Source organism: Squalius cephalus (genome assembly GCF_949319135.1).
Source record: "Squalius cephalus genome assembly, chromosome: 1".
NCBI lineage: Eukaryota > Metazoa > Chordata > Actinopteri > Cypriniformes > Leuciscidae > Squalius > Squalius cephalus.
Genome location: NC_137122.1, coordinates 23887010 through 23910707, shown reverse-complemented (window position 1 = coordinate 23910707; position 23698 = coordinate 23887010). Strand labels below are relative to the sequence as shown.

The 23698-nt window shown below is 41.1% G+C and overlaps 1 protein-coding gene across 1 annotated transcript; it reads right to left on the bottom strand.

Annotated features, from left to right (window-relative positions):
• Window positions 1–17167: 17167 nt before the first annotated feature.
• Window positions 17168–21686, bottom strand: LOC307171363 (interferon-induced very large GTPase 1-like; the record flags this gene model as incomplete). The annotated part of the gene is made up of 1 exon (XM_079892943.1): window positions 17168–21686. Exon 1 carries the CDS (start codon window positions 21632–21634, stop codon window positions 17168–17170), a length of 4467 nt encoding a protein of 1488 aa, XP_079749069.1. The 5' UTR covers window positions 21635–21686.
• Window positions 21687–23698: the final 2012 nt, after the last annotated feature.

Sequence of the window (23698 nt, the reverse complement as noted above, 5' to 3'; positions counted from 1 at the left end):
TTTTATGTTTTCTTTTTTATTGTGGCACATATACTGTATATGTGTAATTTTGTATTGTATGTGCATTTATGTTATGTGTATACTTTTTATTTTTAACTCTGTGAAGCACTTTGTGACTCCATTGTCTGTGAAAAGTGCTATAGAAATAAAGCTTACTTACTTACTTACTTACACTAAGATCGAGTAACACTAATAGAGAGATACAACCACGATCGGATGATGAGAGCAAATCATTTGTGACTCTAACGAGAGCAGTCTCAGTACTATGGTACGGTCTAAATCTGGACTGAAAATCCTCGCAGATATCAGTTCTTTCTAAAAAGGAACACAGTTGTGAAGATACTGCATTTTCTAGTATCTTTGACAGAAAAGGTAGATTCGAGATCGGCCTGTAATTGACTAAATCTGTAGGATCAAGTTGCGTTTTTTTAACAAGCGGTTTAATCATAGCCAGCTTAAAGTTTTTTGGTACGTATCCTAATGACAAAGACGAATTAATGATATTAAGAAGAGGATCTATGACCTCTGGAAGCATCTCTTTCAGTAGATTAGTCGGTATAGGGTCTAACATACATGTTGTAGATTTAGATGATTTAACGAGTTTAGTAAATTCTTCCTCTCCTATAGCAACGAATGAATCAAATTTTTCCTCAGGGAGACTACAATGCACTGCATGATGCGATACTGTAGACGGTTGCATAGTTATAATTTTGTCCCTGATATTATCAATCTTATGAGTGAAGAAGTTCATAAAGTCATTACTGCTGTGTTACTTGGAAACTTCTGTGTTTGAAGCTTTCTTTTTCGTTAGTTTAGCCACTGTTTCAAATAAATACCTAGGATTATGTTTATTTTCTTCTAATAGGGTTGAAAAATAAGCAGATCTAGCAGCTTTTAAAGCCTCTCTTTATGCAATCAAGCTCTCTTTCCCTGAAATGCGAAATACCTCTAGTTTTGTTTTCTTCCAGTTGCGTTCCATTTTTCTGGCTGCTCTCTTAAGGGCCCGAGTGTGCTCGTTGTACCACGGCGTTGGATTATTTTCTTTAATCTTCTTTAAGCGCAAAGGAGCAACTATGTCTAAAGTGCTGGAAAAGAGAGAGTTAAAAGTTTCTGTTGCAATATCAAGTTCTTCTAAGCTATCCGGGATGCTAAGATGATGAAACTGATCAGGAAGATTATTAATAAAGCAATCTTTAGTGGTAGAAGTGATAGGTCTAACTTATTTGAAACACGGAGTCGGCTTTGCAGCCTTGGCTAAATGTAATTTACAAGAGACTAGATAATGATCTGAGATGTCATCGCTCTGCTGCAGAATTTCAACGGCATCAACATCTATTCCATGTGATAATATTAGATCTAGAGTATGATTACGACGATGAGTAGGTCCTGACACTGTCACGACACACATGAGGGAGACAGTAGATCCAAGTGCAGTGAGATATTTATTGGGTAATCCGTGAAACGTAATCCAGTCCAGGCAAGTGTCAAATACCATACAAGCAATGTAAACGAGAACAATGAACACAAGGAACAAGCAAGAACAAACCAAGAAGTGTGAGACATAACAAGGACTCCGTAACAAACACTAACACAGACAGGGCATATATACACACAGAACTAACAAGGTGATGGGAACCAGCTGAGTGCAATAATCAGATAAGTGAAAGAACAGAATGCTGGGAAATGTAGTCTAATGACACCGTGAGAACGAGGACCTCTAGTGAACCCCAGGGAAACACAACCAGACACTGTGACAGAACCTCCCCTCTACGGAGCGGCTACCAGACGCTCCATGACAGCAAACAAGACAACACAAGAGTCCAAGAGGAAGGTGGAACGTGAAAAATCCGAGGGAGGGATGGGAGGGCCAGGACCATGCAGGGGAACAGGAACAGGGGGTGATGGCTTAGCCGGTGGCCAGGACGAAGCAGACAGCTCATTGGGCGGCCCAGGTGAAGCAGGCGACCCCTCGGGCGGCCACGGCGGTGAAGACCCCTCGGGCGGCCACGGCGGTGAAGACCCCTCGGGCGGCCACGGCGGAGAACTTCCCTCGGGCGGCCAGGGCGGAGACTCTCCCTCGGGCGGCCAGGGCGGAGACTCTCCCTCGGGCGGCCAGGGCGGAGACTCTCCCTCGGGCGGCCAGGGCGGAGACTCTCCCTCGGGCGGCCAGGGCGGAGACTCTCCCTCGGGCGGCCAGGGCGGAGACTCTCCCTCGGGCGGCCAGGGCGGAGACTCTCCCTCGGGCGGCCAGGGCGGAGACTCTCCCTCGGGCGGCCAGGGCGGAGACGACCCCTCGGGCGGCCAGGGCGGAGACGACCCCTCGGGCGGCCATGGCACCGGAACAGACACCACCGACTCAGGAACAGACACCACCGGCTCAGGCACTGGAACTGGCACCACCGACTCAGAAACAGGAACTGGCACCACTGACTCAGAAACAGGAACTGGAACCATCGACTCAGGCACTGGAACTGGCACCACCGACTCAGGCACTGGAACTGGCACCACTGGAACTGGCACTGGAACTGGCACCACCGGAACTGGCACTGGAACTGGCACCAACGGCTCAGGCACTGGAACTGGCACCAACGGCTCAGGCACTGGAACTGGCACTGGAACTGGCACCACCGGAACTGGCACTGGAACTGGCACCACCGGCTCAGGCACTGGAACTGGCACCACTGGAACTGGCACCACCGGAACTGGCACCACCGGAACTGGCACCAACGGCTCAGGCACTGGAACTGGCACTGGAACTGGCACCACCAGAACTGGCACCACCGGAACTGGCACTGGAACTGGCACCACCGGAACTGGCACCAACGGCTCAGGCACTGGAACTGGCACCACTGGAACTGGCACCACCGGAACTGGCACCAATGGCTCAGGCACTGGAACTGGCACCACCGACTCAGGCACTGGAACTGGCACCACCGGCTCAGGCTCAGGAACAGACACCACCGGCTCAGGAACAGACACAGGCTCGAAGGCGGCCATCTTGTCAGGGGACACAGGCTCGGCAGGCGTGACGTGAACAGGCTCGGCGGCGGCCATCTTGAACCTCCTCCAAGCATGTAACACCATCAATGAGTAGAAAAGGAAGACTACCTTCTTGACCGTGGCAGGAGAGATGACAGGTAGTTTTGGGATGGTCTCTGGGATAACAGCGGACTGCACTGGGACGGCTTCTGAAACAACCGCATGCTGTACAGGGACGGCCTCCAAAACGACCGCACGCTGCACAGGGACGGCCTCTGAAATGACCGCATGCTGCACAGGGACGGCCTCCAAAATGACCGCACGCTGCACAGGGACGGCCTCTGAAGTGACCGCATGCTGCACAGGGACGACCAACGGGGCTTTGGGGAGATAAGAGGCCCTTCTCCTCCTCCTCCGTCCTTGATGGCGAGGTGCAGCCTCAGTACTAGACAAGACCAGCGGCGAGGACTTTGAACTGGACAGGACCAGCGGTGAGGACCTTGAGCTGGACGAAACCAGCGGTGAGGATCTTGTGCTGGACGGAACCAGCGGCGAGGATCTTGTACTAGACCAGTCCGGCGGCTCCGGATCAGAAGAATGGCATGGCGGAGGACAGTGTCGTGGAATTTGTCGACCACCTCCTCCCTTGCAACCTCCCCGAGTTCCGGAGAACTTCGCCAGACGAGTCCCCAGAAACGACTCACCATTTCTGATGGACGAGTTCGCTGAAGCCTTAGCCGCTGCTGCTTCCTCAGTCTGCTGGGCCCATAAGGCAAAACATTGAAAAATGTTTAGTCGAGGCACTTCCTCCCCGACCTGCGAACCTCCTCTCTGTGGTCCCCTTCCTTCCCCATACACAGGAGAAGGGTTACGGAATCCCGAACTGCTGGATCTATTCATTGTGACGGAGTCCTTCTGTCACGACACACATGAGGGAGACAGTAGATCCAAGTGCAGTGAGATATTTATTGGGTAATCCGTGAAACGTAATCCAGTCCAGGCAAGTGTCAAATACCATACAAGCAATCTAAACGAGAACAATGAACACAAGGAACAAGCAAGAACAAACCAAGAAGTGTGAGACATAACAAGGACTCCGTAACAAACACTAACACAGACAGGGCATATATACACACAGAACTAACAAGGTGATGGGAACCAGCTGAGTGCAATAATCAGATAAGTGAAAGAACAGAATGCTGGGAAATGTAGTCTAATGACACCGTGAGAACGAGGACCTCTAGTGAACCCCAGGGAAACACAACCAGACACTGTGACAGACACGTGTTGTCTAACTCCAATTGAGTTTACAATGTCTTTAAATGCCAAACCCAATGCATCTTTTTCATTATCGATGTGTATATTAAAATCACCAACAATTAGTACTTTATCTGCAGCCAATTCTAACTCTGATAGAAAGTCTGCAAATTCTTTGATAAAGTCTGTATGGTGCCCTGGTGGCCTGTATACAGTAGCCAGCACAAATCTCAAACGTGATATATCATTTTATACTAGGCTATATATTTTTACATTAAGCACTAACACTTCAAAAGACTTATATTACTATAAATTACAGCAACACCACCCCCTTTGCGTTTAAGACGAGGTTCATGTTTATAACAGTAATCTTGCGGGGTGGACTCATTTAAAGTAATGTAATCGTTTGGTTTTAGCCAGGTTTCTGTCAAACACAGCACATCTAGGTTATTATCTGAAATCATATCATTAAGAATGAGTGCTTTTGAAGTAAGCGATCGAATATTCAGCAACCCAAGTTCTAGCATTTGCTCATCTGTATTTTTTATTTGTTGAACATTAATTAAATTTTTAACTTTAGATGGGTTTAAACATTTTTTGGATTTCCAAATTCGGGGAACAGACACAGTCTCTATATGATGATAGCTAGGTGAAATTAGCTGAAATTAGGTGTGAATTAATTCACAGGAGAATGTTGTAGCGACGTGGTACACAGCAAAATCCTCAGTGTTAAATTAACACCACTCAATGTCTATTTGGGTCCAATCTACAAAGTGTAAAAAGTAACATTGAAGCAAATGCAGTTAATTAGATAATTAAGTGTTTAATTAAGTGATGACTGAGCATTAGTGATGAACAACTGCTGTTAAAAAGCAGAATCACTGAAGGAAAGTAAAACAAGAACAGAAAAAAGAGAAGAAACTAGCAGAAACACAACCACAAGATAAAACCAACTGCAAATAAAATACATTAAATCTGTCAGGATCTCAGCAGAGGATGATTAAACAACTCCACAAACAGCATTACAGCATTTAACTTAAAAAGTTCTTATTGAGAATTAACTTGAATTTGGAATTAATTATTTTTATTTATTTATTTTTTTTTTTATTATTATTATTTTTTTTTATGTTTCACTTGAAGTCAACTTTATGGTGATAAGTATTTGCTTTAGTTGGACACTTGGCCCTTGACTTTTGTTAATTTATTTATCTTTCAGCAATAGCGTTTTCAAAGAACATTTCTGCGTTGATGAAGAATGAGACTGACATAAATGCAGCTCAATATGTCTGTAGTCAATGGCAGTCAAATGACTGTTTCGACGTCACCAACGTATTGTGATCCCTAATAAAGCGCCACTTATTGCTGCCCCTTCCAGTGCCCTGCCTAAGTCTAATAATCCCCCCGCAACAATTGGAGCGGAAGATGAAAGAGGCCTTACGCAGAGAGTGTCGATCACTGCTGTTCTGCCCTACAAAGCAAAAGGCAGTAACTACGAGTGCATGTGGCTGTTTTGTTACTTTATATTAGCTTATTCTTTGTACATATCAACCCTCATATTTAATTTTATATTTTACCCCTATTTTGCAGTTTCTGTATTCTTGCTTTGTAAACTTGCTTTGTATTACTTACCAAAAACGTGGCACCATACCAAGGAAAAAGGCAGTAACTACAGATTCTCCAAACACTATTACCATTTTTCTCCAAAACGACACACATTTGAGATAAGATGTTTTGTCACATAACAAAGGATGCCTTGAATGTCATGAATATGATAATAACTCATTTTTGACCAAAAATGCAGTTACTGCCTTTTTGTTTTGTAGGGCAGTGTTCTGCATGACCCACTCAGTGAGACTATTGGATAATACTGGGAAAGCGTGCCCTTCCTAAGCAGGAAAGGAAAGCTACGGAAGCCACATCCTGCCTGTAGGGAGGTATCATGTGGAATAAACACATATGGGCTGGCCAATTAGGGCAGTGCAACATATGCAATGTCTCTGAGGTGGCTCCGGCAAAGTTAGGAGGGAGTCAAAAGACACGATTGCCCTAGGGATCATAACATATGGAAACCCAGCCTAGCACAGGTTCCACCAGTTCATACGAGTGTTAGGCCTGGTGTTGGGTGCTCCGCCACGTCCGACTGCCAAGGACTGACTGTGAAGGAACTTAACTGGGTTTGCTAAGCAGGGAACTCACTGAAGCAAATAAGTGCATGTATCCGGTCCATATGAGGAGAATGCCACAGCAAGCAGACACTGAACAGGGTCTCCGGTGTTTACTGGCTATGGGAAGCGAGTACACGGGAGAATACCAGCTCTACACAAAGGTTATAGAATCTAGCGAACGTGTTAGGTGTTGCACAGCTCGCAGCTATACATATATCTGTCTGCGAGGCGTCTTGTGCCAACGCCCAGGAAGAGGCAACACCCTAGTGAAGTGGGCTCTCAACCCGAGGCACAGACGGCACAGAGCGAAGCTAGGACTGGGTCTGCCTCCTCCATGGGCAGCGCTTGCAGGTTCACCACCTGGTCCTTGAAGGGGGTGGTTGGAACCTTGGGCACATATCCGGGCCAGGATCTCAGGATCACATGAGAGTTAGCCGGGCCACATTCAAGGCACGATTCATCAACCGAAAATGCGTGCATGTCCCCCACCCTCTTGATAGAAGCCAGCGTAGGAGTACTGTCTTCTTGGACAGGATTTCCAACTCTGCTGACTGTAGTGGTTCAAAAGGGGCACTCTGAAGTGCTGTTAGCACCAGTGAGAGATCCCATGAGGGTATGGGGTGAGAGCAAGGAGGATTTAACCTGATGTAACCTGATGACCAGGCCATGCTTACAGAGCGATATTCCATCAACTGCATCGTAATGTGCAGCAATAGCGGCAACATACACTTTCAGTGTGGAGGGAGACAGTCTTCGCTCCAAACCCATCTTGCAGGAAGGAAAGCAAAACTCTGATCGGGCATCTCCGGGGGTCTTCCCGGTGAGAAGAACACCATTTAATGAACAGGTTCCACTTCAATACACAGAGACTCCTCGTAGAGGGAGCTTGGGGTAGATCACCTAAGTCCTCCACGTCCTGTCTAGAGACCAGACGTGGAGATTCCAGATGTTTGGATGGGGGTGCCTTTGGTGCCCCGTCTCTGAGAAAGCGGTCACCATCTCCTCCATCTTTGGGTCGGAAGCGGATGCTGGGGGACGCCCTTGACGACCAACAGCGGCAGTTGGCCGTCGGGGGAGGATGTGCTTGATCGCCTCCGTATGTTTCTGTGCAGCGGAGAACTGTTGGGTGAAGTTCTCCATTGCATCGCCGAAGAGGCCACCCTGGGAAATAGGGGAGTCCAAAAACCGATATTTGATATATATCGTATACTACCGCATATCAGTCAGGTTCAGCCTAAGATTGCGCTCCTGGACAACAATTGTTGACATCGTCTGACCCAGAGCGCAGGCAGTGACTTTCGTCACCCGGCGGGGAAGCCCTCACTGTAATCCTCAATTCTCTCAGGCTATTCTCCGAAGTAGCCCTCTTTTGGCCAGAAGAGGAACTATATCGGGTTAAGGTGAGGGGTCTCTGGAGTCTAGACCGTAACACAGAGATGGTAATCTTCCCGCAGTGAAAACATCAGTCATCCATGAACGCAGCCTCAGCGTGCTTAATGCCCAAACACATGAGACAGTGCTCGTGTCCGTCAGCCAGTGCCAGTAAATGACTGCACCCAGAAACATGTAAGCTCTTTCAGAAATAACTCTTTTTAGTGCTGAAGCACACAGGGGATGCCTGCGGCACAACTTCAGGAGATATACAGCAACTCAAAGCTGTGAAAACAGCTGTTGTTTTTCAGTCTCAGCTGTAGAGATCAGGACACCCACTGTCACACCGTCACAGCAACACCAGGATAAAGACTTCTTCCTGAAGAACATTTGAATAGTAAGCACACACTCTTAGTAGACTGGAAGCAGGAAGCGAAATAACTGCTTGGCTCTGAAGCGCAAGGCATATGTGGATTGCATCCGCTTCCTTATAACCGTGCTGCGGGCAGGTGCGTGAGATACAATTCTTGCACGCCAGTCTTCATTGGCTCGTTTAGTTTAGTACACTCGAAGGTGATTGGGTGATAGGGACATAACATCAAAAGTCCCCGACTGAAAGGGAACTCTAATGCTGAAGAGATCTGTGTGAGAACTAAAAAATGCTACAACTTATTTTGTGCAAAAGTCTGTGAGTCTGTGAGACTTTTTTGTGAGTCTCATCACACAACCCTAAACAATGATAGCAATAAAAAATATATTTCCGATAAATCATCACTGAACATCACAAAACAAGCTACTAAAAGTCACAAGAAAAACAACAGCAAAATAATAGCAGAAAATACCAAGACAGTATAATGGACTGCATAATGTATTAATGCAGCATCATCAGCTTCATATTTGCAGCTGACACTGACACAGAAATCATTGGTTTTTAAATAAACAATAAAAATGTGTCCTTGCTATATCTGACACATTCACAAGCATTACTTTTACCGGTTCTTTGTGGCAAGCTTTATGCGTGCACTTGAGTACGGAATAGGCTATATATTACGTAACCACTCATTATTTAGTATTCTACATAACTTCCGGTTGATTGGGTTCGCTGGCGCGTTTTGGCTGCCCGTCTGTTTGTTTTAATGTTAGCATGGGTTCTGTAACCCTGCTGTTTTCATTTATCAAATAATTCTCCACACTTGCAATGTTGCGGGACTATTGCCCACACTTTGGATTGCTGCTTTTATCTGTCTGTGTTCTCTGGAGGTCTCAGGAGCTTAATCGGTGGAGTTTACCCTGTGGTCGGAGCTATGGACACAGTTACAGCCTTCCTTCTTCTTCTTCTTCTTCTTCTTCTTCTTCTAACATCTGTGTTACTACGTAGGCGTCAGACTGAAAGAGTGTCTCATACTGGTGTGGTCCACAGTAATCTATCTTCTCTTACTCGATTGGAGCTGCCTTCTGCACTGTCTCAGTGCCCTGTAAATGTTGCGTTATTCAACACAAGCTCAGTAAACAACAAGGCGGACATCATTTCAGATTAAAAACTGGACCTATTGTTTTTTACCGAAATATTGCACAAACAAAACGACAGGCTTTTCTTTAACCAGATGGCTTCTTTAACAGACTCCAGAGGGCTACAGGCTGTTTGATCTCCCATGACTCACTAGCAGAGGTGGGGGGATTATTGTGGTTAACAAACTGCAATTTAACATCAGCACTGTATACCACAGTTAACATCATTTGAATGCCATGTGTTCAGCATTTCTGCCTCTAAAGCAACTATCATCGCTACCATCTATCAACCGCCAAAGGCAAATGAAGCGTTTCTGTTTGCTCACTTGTTGTCAATATTGTGTTTTAAATTCAAAAGAATCCTTATTTTGGGGGATTTCAATATACAAATTAACCATAATGACTGAGTGATGACAAATTACTTTTTATTTTTACCGGATTCTTTTAATCTTACACAGTTTATTAGTGGCCCAACACACAACAAAGGTCATACTTTAGACCTTGTGATTGCAAATGATTATTTTGTGTCTTCGCTGTCTCCTGTTGACGTTGGTCTTTCTGACCATTTGGCAATCTGTTTTAATGTGGAACTTCCTCCTCTTAGCACATCATCTTCACATACTGTTAATTTTCGTAAATGGAAATCAATTAATCCTACAGTTTTTTTTCTGAATCTGTTGTTTCCTCTCTTCATGCCATGGTCTTTCATCAGCTCCTCTTGAATACAATATTCTACAGTTGAATAAAACTCTCACCTCTAATCTGGACTCTTTTGCTCCCTTGAAGTCCTGCAATTACACTTTTCCTGATACTACTCTAAGAAGGCAGGCTGTCGTAAAATGGAGCACAAGTGGCGTAATTCTGGCTTGAATGTATTTTATCAAGTTTGGAAAGACCGCTTGGGGGAAGACAGAGCTGCAATTGAGTCTACAAGATCTGCTTATTTTTCTCAGATTATTGATAATAATCAAAGCAATCCCAGGCATCTTTTTCAAACTGTAAACGTTGGCACCTCTATGCTTGTTTAAAATCAGTTGTGTTGTGTACTTCAACTTATTTTTTTCAGTTCTAAAATGGACAATGTCCATACCCTAATTCATGCTACACCTGTTTCCTTTTCAACAATCTGCTAGTTTCCCTGATACATCTTTTACATTTTTTTCTCAAATTGACTAAGAGTTGCCTTCTTAAAACAGATGTGTTAAAAACAACACAACCTGTGTTATATCTTAACACACCTGTGTGTCTAGTGAAGGGTTGGGGTCAGAATCCCTTGCTTCTTCACTATATCAATATATATCCTTTTGAGATTTTACATTATTTCTATAACAAATACTAATCAAGTTTTATAATCATTAACTATACTCACGAGTGATTCATATATGGTTTTAATCCTATTTTGTTGTCAGCATTTCTGCTCATATATTTTTAAGTGCATTATGGTGTCTGTGACTAATCTTTATTGCCCTAGACGAGGTCCTTGAGAACAGGTCCTTTGTATTGGGAAAACAGCTAATAACTAATAGAAGAGGGCAAGCCTGGAGGCCCATCAGATGACTCTTTGTCTGTTTTCTGTTGACCAAGTTAAGGTTACAGGGGTCAACTTCTACGTGAACTTATATGATCTATTTCACAGATTTGTATTTCTTTTATGTGTATTTCTCTAGCGAATAAAGTGAATATTATCTGTACTTCTTTCTGAGGAGAGAAGGTGTTATCCGTATGTTTTGGGTAGTCTGTCCTGATAACAATGAGCTCAGGCTCTCTACAACCTTGTTAGAACTGTTATGCTCTTCGTGCTTTTGTGTATGCGTTGCATATTCTGTGCAGGTCTCGTGATATGTAGCAGCAGATCTCAGAACCCTTCTCGACGACCTCCGAGGTCAACATCGAACCTTCAGGGACTCGGACGACAATTATCTTGATTAATGTCAATGTACCCTACTGTCTATCTATAAGTGTATAATTGTTTAGACTTTATGTTCTCTTAGCCAATCAGAAGTAGCAAATATGTAATGAATGCCCTTGGAAATGGTATAATTGGTGTACGATTTTGTGTAAGGTAGAGTTAGCTTGCGACCTCCTCGTGAGACTTTGACGCTGGCTCTACCAATTTAACTGCAAACTATTCTTCAGTAAATTTTTACTTATTTGATTGAACTTCACGACTCCTGGTCTTCTTTCATCATATCTGGTCCTGGGTCTTACAACTGTACCCCCCTAACACTAGTCAAGGACAACACATATTGTGTTACTTTTAACTCAACCAGTGTGTTATTGTTCTTAACACAGGGAGTGTGTTAAAATCTTTAACACACTAATGTGACATAAATTATCTACACAATTTGTGTCATAGATGTGCTATTTGTAACCAGTTAAAACACTCTTAAAACGGATGTGTTAAAAACAACACAACCTGTGTTATATCTTAACACACCTGTGTGTCTAGTTAAGGACAACACATTTTATGTTACTTTTAACTCAACCAGTGTGTTATTGTTCTTAACACAGGAAGTGTGTTGAAACCTTTTACACACTAATGTGTTATAGTTACACAACTTGTGTCAGATATGTGTCACATGTGACTGTAGTCGGTGCGTATTTGCCAGAGTTACTTCCTGTGTTTTTACAACTGAGTGTTTGGATGAAAACTGAAACGTATTGTTAACTTGTGTTTATGGAGTCCAGTGACGTTTAATAAAGAGCTTGTTTGAACATTGGGATGGTTTAGACATCATGAATCTACATAGACAAGCTCTTATTGAGAATTAACTGAGTTTTAGATGTTGATGTTTCATTGAATGTTTTATTTGAAGTCACCAGAATCGTGATTAATGGCTCCTCTATTTGAGCTCTTGACCCTTTACTCTTCTTTTAGTTTTTCTCTGGCTGCTTTAACTGTATTTAAAAAAATACATTTGTAATGGTGAGAGAAAATATGATCAGATGTTTCCTAATAATGTCATAATCAGCAAGTGCTGATCTGATCAAGTTTTTGAGTATATGGATGGTGTGCATTTAATTTATTTATTTGCTATTAGTTATAACAATCTTGTGACACTACATCATGCTATCCATCATAATAAAAAATGTTTTCTGAAAATTTTAATCTGCGGCAGAAACTAGACAAACACAGACATCAAGAATCAGCGTATGAATCTCAACAATGGTGACAAACGAAAAGCTTCATGCCGCAATGCATGCTGGGAGTCATGGATGAGATTTGTACTATGGTGGCACCTAGCATGCATTGCGGGATGAAGCTCTTCGTTTGTCATCGTTGTTGAGATTCATGTGCTGATTCTTGATGTCTGTTTGATACCATAGACTGTGAAGGTCTGTACAAACTGTGAATTTAAAAACTAATTTTAACCTAATTGTTACATGTTAATCCTTTTAAAAGTCACCTTTTAAATAATAAATTATTCTTTCAAATATTGAACTGTTGCTGAGCTTATCAATCCTACATGTCCATGATGATATTATCATCTGAGCATATTTTTGTCATGATTATTTCTGCTGTTTCAAATGTGTAAATACACATTTACAGCAATCAGAGAAAACTAATGTTGAAGAGTTAAGGGTCAAGAGCCCAAATAAAGCTGACACTCATCACGATTCTGGTGACTTTAAATGAAACATTCAATGAATCGTCAACACCAAAACCTGTTAATTCTCAATAAGAGCTTCTGTAGAGTCTGACAGAAATAAAGCTAATCTGGTTATTAATAACAAGTGAAAGCAGCATTTGAAAAAAAACATTGAAAAAGAGGCATGATGTGATTGGCTGCCAAAAAACAAAACAAAAAAAAACACCTGTTAATCTTTAATTTTTCATGAATTAAGATTTCCTTTATGTATTTGAATGTATTGCTTTATTTATTTTAGAGCATTTTATGGGATACCATATAAAATATACCTATATTTTTTTTAATAAACACAAACTGCCCTCCACCCAGTGCTATTCTATCCAGAGTTACATTTTAACACACATTGTGTGTTAAAAATATACACAACATGTGTCAAAGTACCATCAACACATACTGTGTGTTGTTTTTTAACACATCTCTTTTTAGAGTACAAGCCACCACTTGCACGCTTGATCCCCTCCCAACAAACTTATTTAAACCTTGTTTTAACTCTTTGTGTCCAGCTGTTCTCAGCATTATTAACGACTCTCTGTGCTTTGGTGTTGTACCAGCTGCATTAAAAACTGCTCCTGTAATACCGGTTCCAAAAAAGCATAATGTTGATTTGGACAATTTAAAGGGGTCATATAATGCCATTTTTGTACAAGCTAATATGATTCTTTAGGGTATAAATTAAAAGTTTGTAATATACTTCAATTAAAAATTCTCATTAGTATTGTAAGAAAACACTAATTTTACCTGGTCAAAAACAGCTCTGTTTTCAGCACGCCGTTTAAGTGCATGTGTCTTTAAATGATAATGAGCTTTGCTCACCCCGCCCCTCTGTTCTGTGCGTACACCGTTTCTAACACAATAACACAATAACCATAATGCGGTGTTCATTATAAACGTGGGATTATGAATTATATTGAGAACCTCGTATAGAAAACATGCCGTAATGTACCCTGAACAGCCGCATTCATCGTGAAGCTTGCAGATAGCGATTTGCAAAGATTAATATAAATATTAATATAAAGGTTAATAAAACATTACACTCACGTCAGTTGAGAGGTGCAGCAGGAACACGAATAGTTGGTACCGATCCTATTTTCAGGAACAGCTTCTTAGCAAAACCAGCTTTACTGACCCTCGTTTGTAAAGCTGTCTGGTGTGAAATGATTCGTGCAAACATGGAAGCATGGATGATCGTGGGGAATCCCCGCGTCAATGCTTTGGGAATATTCCATCAAAACATCAAAATGACTGCTGTGTTCCTTATTACACCCAAGAACAGAACGCGCCACAATCACTTAGACGCCATTCTTCTCCAGCATAGCAATGCACTATGATGACAGACAGCTTGCTCACGAGCGAGGGCGGGTCTGTGTTGAAACGCTGCTGTCAATCACAGTCGTGGGAGGGGCGTCGATTTAGTGATGTCACAAAATCGAACGGCTTGATTTCAGAGAGGGTCAAACAAATAAGGAGATTTAAAAAAAAAAACACTGGATGGATTTTTATCATTTTATGATGATTGTGTACAGGCACTGCTAACACACATTTCAGTACAATCAACTTGTAAAAGTGCATGTACCATTATATGACCCCTTTAAATAATTATCGCTCCAAATAAAACCTCCCCTTTCTGGCAAAAACATTAACCATCTAACCAAGTAGAATGATTTCACTTGAGTGAAAATATAAACTGAATATTTGAACTAATGTCACGGGAGCTCGTCAAAAGACATGTCTACTATACGACGCCATTTTTCTTCCCTCCCGCACCAAGATTTTTAAAGGGCACCTATTATGCCCCTTTTTACAAGATGTAATATTGGTCTTGGGTGTCCCCAGAATGCATTTGTGAAGTTTTAGCACAAAATACCCCACAGTTAATTTATTATAACCATTTGAAAATGTCATTTTTGGGGCCTGTTTTAAAAAGAGCTGTTTTGTGCGTACCACTTTAAATGTAAATGAGCTGCATATCCCCGCCCTGCTGCTGGACCTAGATGATGAAGAGACTCCGGCACAGAATAAACACGAATGAGAATGGACTAAACGTCTCGGAATGGTTATTTGATACATTTATGTAACTTACTTACAAAGTTTTAATCGCGTCCTCTTTGCAATTATGGATGTGCAACACACACACATACACACACACACACGAACTGAGATAACGTTCGCGCAATTTTTTTAAACTACACACACACATACACACACACACACACACACACAAATACTGTGATAACGTTTGCTAACGTTAAGTACAAACGATTTATTTATTTTTTTCTTAAGGGGAGGGAGATAGACGTTTATATACTGTCTATGGAGATAGAGCAGACCTTAATTTATTTACATTTGTATTTGCTGCAAAAAATGATAGCGTACATGACATAAAACAGTCTGACGTTGTTTTTGAGACATCCTATGACGACGACAATAAATAGCTTTAGACGCATTTGTTGTTGAACTGGCTGACATCGATTGAAATGACTATTTGCTCAAAAATAATAAAATACACTTACTTCTTCTGGAGGTGACGTTGGATCGCGAACAGTAGGCAACGATCCACACTTGAGGATTAATTTGAGGATTAACTTCCTCGTTCACTAAACAGTCAGAAAATGATTCTCGTATTTAGGAAGTTTAAGTGGCGCCTTTTCTTCATAAATATAAATCCATCCGCTGCGTTTTCAGTGGCTCTGATGTCAGTGAAGACTAGTATGTTCATTCTTACATCCTGCAACAGAACACCTACACTTCTTATGAGACATTACCGGCTGTCGTTGAAACAATGGAGGATGCAGATCACCGAGGGCGGGGTCTATGCCAAAACCAGATGTCAATCAAATCATGTCGGTGGGGCTTAGCTCATTTCTACGTCACAATGAGGAAAATCTAGAACAGGGTGTTCTGAGACAGTGCTTATGATTTATTGAGATAGTAAAAAAACTACTGGGTGGATTTTTATCATTCTAGGGTGGTTTTGCTCACACACTGCCAACACACATTTATGTTCAAACACCATGTAAAAGTGAATTTTGCATAATAGGTGCCCTTTAAACTCTACTTCTAGAAAATGAAGAACAAAATGTTATATTACTTATTGTTATATTATAATTCTATTATATTTTGTGCAGGGAATTAGCTAATTTTGTTATGGAAAATCACTCTTTTTGACGTGACTTGAACACACTAGAAGTATATTTGTTGTATTCACTTAATATTGTTGATTGGTAAATGCCCACTAGGAGGAGTTGTTGTATTATGTGCGGGAACTGGTACATGTAAGAGGTGAAGAGAAAGTCTGTTTTTGGGCATGCAATGCTTAAGTAAAGAGACATGTGTGTTACCTCTTGTTTCTTTGTGACTACACAACAAAATTGAAGAGAAGAGTAAATTATGACCCAATTTAATAACAGTAAATGTACTTTCATGGAACCCCTAGCTCAAAATCAGTGCCTTAAGTGCATTCATATGCGACAAAAATGCAATATTAAGTTTTAAATAATTTCAATAATATATATCATTTTTGTTTCTGTCCTATTTCATTTATTATTCTATTTATTATTCTATTTATCACAGCAAAACATTCAAGGGCGAATCCATGGGCTGCATTCGTCCAGCCCAGCACCTCAACAAGTCATTATCTTCTATCAGCCTGAGAGTTTGACTGAGAAAGCCAGGCAAAAGTTGAGCAGTTGGTTTATTGAATAATCTTTGTTGCATATGTTCAGTGTTCACACTTTTTGATGTCTGTCTAGTACAAATCCAACCAGGGTTATTATAGCCAAGCAACAGCAATGGAAAATTAATGCTTCACAACATCGTCCTGTGATGTTAAAAACCTTGCAATGGAGACATTCTCTTATCTCTTATTCATGAAGACAAACATCCCTTGAAAGCACACAATTATAAAATTAAACGACAATAGCAACCATTGCAAGAGCAAGAAAATATGGAATATGTAATATAAAAACATAAAATTATAGAAATTAATAATAAAATGATTAAATGATGTAAATCAAATTATAATAATATGAATAAAATGAATAAATGATACAATTATGTAAATCAAATAATGTGAATAATAAATGATTAAACGATAAATCAAATGACAACTACATAAATGACTAATGATTATAAGTGATTAAAAATGAAATTCATATCAAAAAACAAAGAAAATCAAAAAACAAATTCATATCAAAAACAAAGAAAATAAGACAACACAGAGGTTGTAACTGAGATTCCTTATGCAATGCACAAATGATCCAAACTCTGAATAGCATCTTGTTGTTTGTGCTCTTTCCATTCAGCTGGAATCTCACCACGACCCTGGAATTGTTTATTATAATAATTTTCCAGATTTTTCTGGAACTGGCACACAAACCATTTCCAGTAGGACAGTTCAGAGTGATCAGGGGTGATGCTCCACTCCGCATAAACTCCTCCTGCTCTTCTGTATTCTTTATATGGAAAACTCACATCAGATACAATAAAGCTTTGATCACTTGTTACTACAGTTGTGCAAAAATGAGCACAGAGATCCTTTGTGTTACGGTAATGCCATCCATTAATTCCATCCACTCTGTGGAAAGGAACACTGTGATCTCCATCATGGTTTTCTATGGTTTTGGTGCAGATGGCTTTACAGAACGGACACTGAACCCAACAGCACCGACAGAAGTGATCAATCAGAAGCTCATCTGGTCTGTTTTTACAGTCCAGCTTTACTGAAAAATTCTTTGTGAATCCACTGCTGATGTCCAATATTATAGCAGGAAGTTCTTGTCTTATCACATCTTCTAGGAGTTTCACATCTACATCATCATGATTTACTCCACTGAGGTCTTTTTCAGAGAAGATCAGCACATCTGAGAGCTGCTGTGTGAAACTCTTCAACCATAATCCAACATCTCCTCTGCTCACTTGAACATGTTCAGTAGATTCATGAGCTGCTTTCATGATCTTCTGCTGCAGGAGTTTAATGTTCTTCTTCATCTTGGGTAAAACACTGTCACTGAACTTATCAGTGATGTACCGACTGACTTCATCTCTGATGAAACTCTTGAAGTGATCTCTGGGGTTTTTAATGTAGTTCATGTATTTTTCAAAAACTTTATCTTCTGCCAGTGTCTTCAGGATGTGTTTCTCCAGGTTTGATCTGTTTCCATTCAGTGATTCACAGTTTGATCTCATTTCATCTGACAAATCTCTGGCAGTCTTCTTGAAGACACTCTGCTCAATGGGCTCTTTAAGTTTCTGACAGATGATCTCACCAAAAATGGCAGCTGATGTTGCTCCATGACAGTATTTCAGGAAAATACTATAGTACTCTTCTAGCTTCTTCTTAAAATTTGTTATAGGATCATTGGCTTCCCTGAACATTTTGTGTTGGTCAGTGATCATCTTGTTTTCTCTCTCACAGATGGAAAGAACCAAATCCATGAAGAATTCAATCTTGAACACATAATTCACTGGTCCTTCCTCATGTTGTACTATGCTTGCCTTGATGTAACCTGTAAGTTGTTGAATGCAGCGGATGTTGTAGCCCTTCTTTGAAATGTTAAATGACTGAATCTCTTTTTCAGTTTGCTGAGCAACGTCTGTGACTAATGATCTTATTTGAACTTCATCCTCTTTAGATAGAGAACTGTTATCAACCTTTACCTTTACATAATCTGAATAACTGGGCACAGAGAAAATATCTCTGCTCTTCATTCTTTTGTCTACAGAAACACATCCATAGGTGTCACTGAGGATCCCTCTCACATCTCTCATTATATCAATGTCCTTGATTGGAGGAGTGTCTGAGATGATCTTCTTTACACACTGTTCCAAAAACTCTTTCTTTAGTGTTTCTTCGTCATTTTTTATATCTAGTGTTAAGGCAAGTTCTTTGATCTTTTTATAGAGAGCGTTTTCATGAGGTGTCCTCTGATCACCTCTGATGTCTCGTTGCTGAAGAACCTGCTTTAATTTCCTCTTTGTTTCTTTCACAATGTTTTCCTGAAGCTCATTGATTTTGATTTCAAATGATATTTTCCACTGAATCAGTATATCTTTATCTTTGTCTTTCTCAAAGAAATCAGGCATTGATTTTTTCACTTCTTCACTTGTCTTCTTCAGTTCTCTTTGCAGATCAGTTTCCTCAACCTTATGAATTGCTTCATTTTCTATTTGGTTGTGTAGTTTGTTCTCAGTTTCCTTCATGGCACTGCGAAGACTCCAGGCCCATTTGCTGTATTCGGTCTCCAGTTTTCTGTAGGCTGAAATCTCCAGAGAATTTCTGAAGCTGAAGACAAACTGTTCATTCAGTAAAGCCTCCCAGAGATCTTTAATACGATCTTTTAAGTGTGTCAGCATCATTCCATGTGAATTTGAGGCATGGAATGTAATGGTTTTCTTTAGCTCTTGTACATTCTCACAGTAGTTTGGGTTTGGTGGTGCCATGGGTGGGCTTCCTTCCCAGAGCTGAGCAAAATACTTCACATCTTCCTCTATATCAAATCTAATGACATCACTGAAACATTCTGCATCATAGACTTCCTCTTTAGCAGCGAGTTTTGTCATCTCATCCAGTGTCTCCTGCAGTCGTCTCCTTCCCTCCATGTTTTTCTCTCCAGCTGTGACGTCTGAGACGTTCTGATGCACAAACACACACCTGGGAGACAGATTTACCTTCTTCATCCTCAGGAAGGCCTGAACAACAATCTGAAGAACATCCTGCATCTCAGATAGGTTTTCTCCAAAGATGTTGATCAAGGTCAGATTTCCAAGACCAACAACAAATGTGGCCAATTCATTGTCATGATGTCTTGTTGATCTCCCAGCCAGTTCTAGAGCACGAAGACCTTCAGTATCAACAACCAGAATATAATCAAAGTTCATCTGTTTTTTCAGCTCGTCTGAGACTTTGACCAGCTGCATGAAAGCTCCTCTGGTGCACCTGCCAGCACTGACGGCAAACTGGAGTCCAAACATGGCATTCAGCATGGTGGATTTCCCAGAGCTCTGAATCCCTATAACCGAGAGCACAAAGACTCTCTGGTCTCCCAGTTTCTGGATGAGTTTATCTAGAACAGCAGAGATCCAGACCAGAGGAACATGAGCAGCATCTCCATCCATCAGCTCCAGTGGGAATCCAGAGATCATCATCTCTGCTGCAAGACTCGGGAGAGAAGAGAAGTGAAACTGCAGATCTTTCTTGTTCTTCTTCACAGATGAACATGATTCATAGATCTGACTGATCTCCCTCATGATGTGCTCCAGACCAAAGGCTGCAGCTTGAAGATCCTCAGATATTCTCTCAAGTTCTGTTTGTTCAGCTTTGAATTGTTTAGGCTTTTCATTGTTCTCTTTCAGTTTTAAAACTGCGGACCACTTTTCATCATACTTGTGATGAAGAGCAGAAAGGTCAGTAGATGTGTGTTCATCCAAGAGGATTCCGAGCCATTTGAGAAAAAACATCTTTTCATGTTCAGTTTTTGAGTTCATTTTTTTATTAAAGCATGTCATAAACTCACTGACATCACATTCATGCTGTTGTTCTCGGATTTTTTTCATTTCTTCTTTTTTCCCACTTGTTTTCATTTCTATATTATCTCCTTCAGGTCGATGTAGTTCTTTGTTCTTCTGACTCCACTGATGCCACAGTTTTCCCTGACAGGGCAGAAATGATTTTTTTATTTCTGTCAGATCTTTCTTCTCCAGTAAACTCATCATCTGCTGTGCTGCTTCTTTTCCTCTCCTGCAGTCTTCATCATCTTCCTCATCTACTCTGATGTCTGAGTGTTTGGACATATCTTCAAGTCTGAAAGTGGAAGATGATTCTGAGAGACAATCATTTATGGCTCTTCTGAGTTCTTCAGATACATCTGACAGATTTCTGTCCTTCAGACCAATTTTGAATTTCCCTTTCTTTATCTCAGTCACAGCAGATTCATCCTCAGTAAAAAGACAAATAAGCGGCGTTGTGATTCTGATCAGGTTCTGGATCTTTTCTGCACTTCCGTCATTTTTCTGAAGTCCTGGTAGAAGAACAACATTGACTGAGGACATTTCAGTGAGGATCTCCAGCTGTTTCTCATGGTCTCCTGCATCACCGTGTAGATTACAGAACGCAACACAGTCAGTGAATTTATCTGTGTTTTTCCCAGAGGGGCAGAACCAGGCGATCTCCACCACTCCGTCCATCAGGACTCTGGTTCTGCTGCTGCCTGGGCAGTTCCTGTGGAAGAACGTGTTGTGTTTTTCATTGATCAGACTTTTCATCAGATGAGATTTGGATGAGGACACAGAGCCAAACCTGAAGAAAGACACCATTGGAGTTTCTGCCTTGTAGACCAAATGGGTTTGACTAATGATTTCATTGTTGGTGTTTCTCATTTTCCAACTCTTGTTGATTTGTCTGAATGTCCAGAGAGGAAACTCAATCTGTTGTGTGAATGGATCAGGAACAAGCAAAGGCAGAGCATACTGACACTGGGACAGTTTAGACACCAGCATCTGCTTCAGGAAACCATCAGCACAATGAAACACGGCCATCTGAACATCCATTGGGTGAATGCGATCAGATTGACTTTTTCCTTTGTTATACAGTGACACTGCTTGGAATATATCACCAATGTCTTCTGATGTGTCAGTGTCTCTTTGTTGTGTTTTATCATGTTCATTGGCCTTATTAACATGAATGTATCTTGCTCTGTAGTCCATCATCAGTAGTTTTTGTAGGAAAGTCTGAATCAGTTCCTCTTCAGCACAGGACTCATGGGACTGTAATGAATGTGTAGTTATCTGAAGAACATCTGCAGCTCTCAATTTATTGTTCCTGTGAAGATGAAGTCTGTGAAACAGGTGCTGTATTTCTTCATTGACGTTCTCTCTCTGTTTAATAGACACAATAATAATAGATTTATTTAATTTTGTATCATTCACATGAAATCATATTCAGTATTGATAATGTGAAAGGCCATGGTGTGATTGTGTCCATACTTTTAAAAGTTCTTTTAAACTTAAAGTTGAAGTTTACAAGTTCACATTTACATCAATTAAACAGAGTAACGATTATGCGTAGCCTATTTGGCGTGCTGTCTGGGGGGAAGGCTCCGAGCTCGGAATTTTTGCCCGAACCCAGAGTACTCCCCCGGTTGTTGTAAGAGTATTTAGGACTAGAAGTGAGGAGATCGGGTGGCGGAGGGATGCTGTTAAACTGTCAATGAACGGAGGTAATTTTGCTGTATATATATACCTCTTAAAGGAATAGTTCACCTTAAAATTGAAAATTCTGTCATCATATACTCACCCTCATGTTGTTTCAAACCTGTATGAATTTCTTTCTTCTGCTGAACAGAAAGGAAGATATTTAGAAGAATGTCAGTAACCAGACAGTTTTTGGGTCCCATTGACTTCCATAGTATATTTTTTTCCTACTATGGAAGTCAATGGGACCCAGAAACTGCCTGGTTACTGACATTCTTCTAAATATCTTCCTTTCTGTTCAGCAGAAGAAAGAAATTCATACAGGTTTGAAACAACATGAGGGTGAGTATATGATGACAGAATTTTCATTTTAAAGTGAACTATTCCTTTAAGTCGTTGATTGGGTTGATTAACAGGGTGTGCTCCACTCGTGTCTAATTAGGTTTAAATATCTGAATGTGCTCCACATGTGTTTAATTAGGTTTAATTATCTGAACGTGCTCCTCCCAAACTTTGTTAATAAAACATTATTAAGATTAAAAAGTAAAACACATTCTATTAAACCAAGTTTATTGTTCATTGAGTACAATTAACGCAAAACATCAAATAATAGCCGAGTACCAAATAGACGCCTGTCTCTTTTACACACCTGGTGTGGCTACAGGTTTGGATAAATAAAGGCCGTTCTCAAATAGAGGCCTGGTCTGTTTTTTAGTTTCGGGTTGTATTTAATCTTCTAAAACCCGTCAGATCGTCTGTTTAAGACAGTTCTATGGTGCAGATTGCGCACGCAAGAGAGCCCTGCGCATCTGGACAGGAGCTGTTAGCGCAAGCAAGGCAGGCAGAGTTAGCGGAGGCTGGAGAGGAAGAAGTGGAGGACAGTGACGAGGAGGAGGAATTCTCCAATGAACTTGTAGTTGAGAATCGCGGTGATGATGATAGCGATGAATATAGGGATCCTTTTGTATCACATGATTGCAGTTGTTTTACAGGGTAGCCTTCATTCTTTCTTGTTGATGTGTTTATGGTAACTAGTTCATTGGCTTGATGGACATTACCGGTAACTTGTTGTTCAGCCCATGCTGTCACATCGTTTAATTTTTTTATGCTGCCAATAATCTAAAGGGGGTCGCACACCGCACGAGAAGCGCAGCGCCATGACGCGTCTATGACAACTCGAGGTATCGCACACCGGACGCGCACTTTGTCAGTTTATGGCCAGCAATATTGTTATATTTAAGGATATGGAATTAAGATCATGTTTGTGATCGTACTGTACAATTAAATACAATGGTTGTTTCGTCTGCAGTCTGAATTCACTTTACCTCAAAGCATCCATTTAATTAAATGAATTACCTGCATATCCGATAACATCAGTAATTTTTATTCAAGCAGCTGATTTCTGTAAATGAATGTAAAACTGAATGTATATTGCAGCACAGGGTGAAGTTAGTATACATTAATGACGATTTGAGACAAATAAGTGTCAATTTTATATAAAACTATATAAATGGCTCTGTGGCGCGGCAGGATTTTGAACAAGGTCCTGAGCCGTTGCTGGGCACCACGGACAGACGGCAA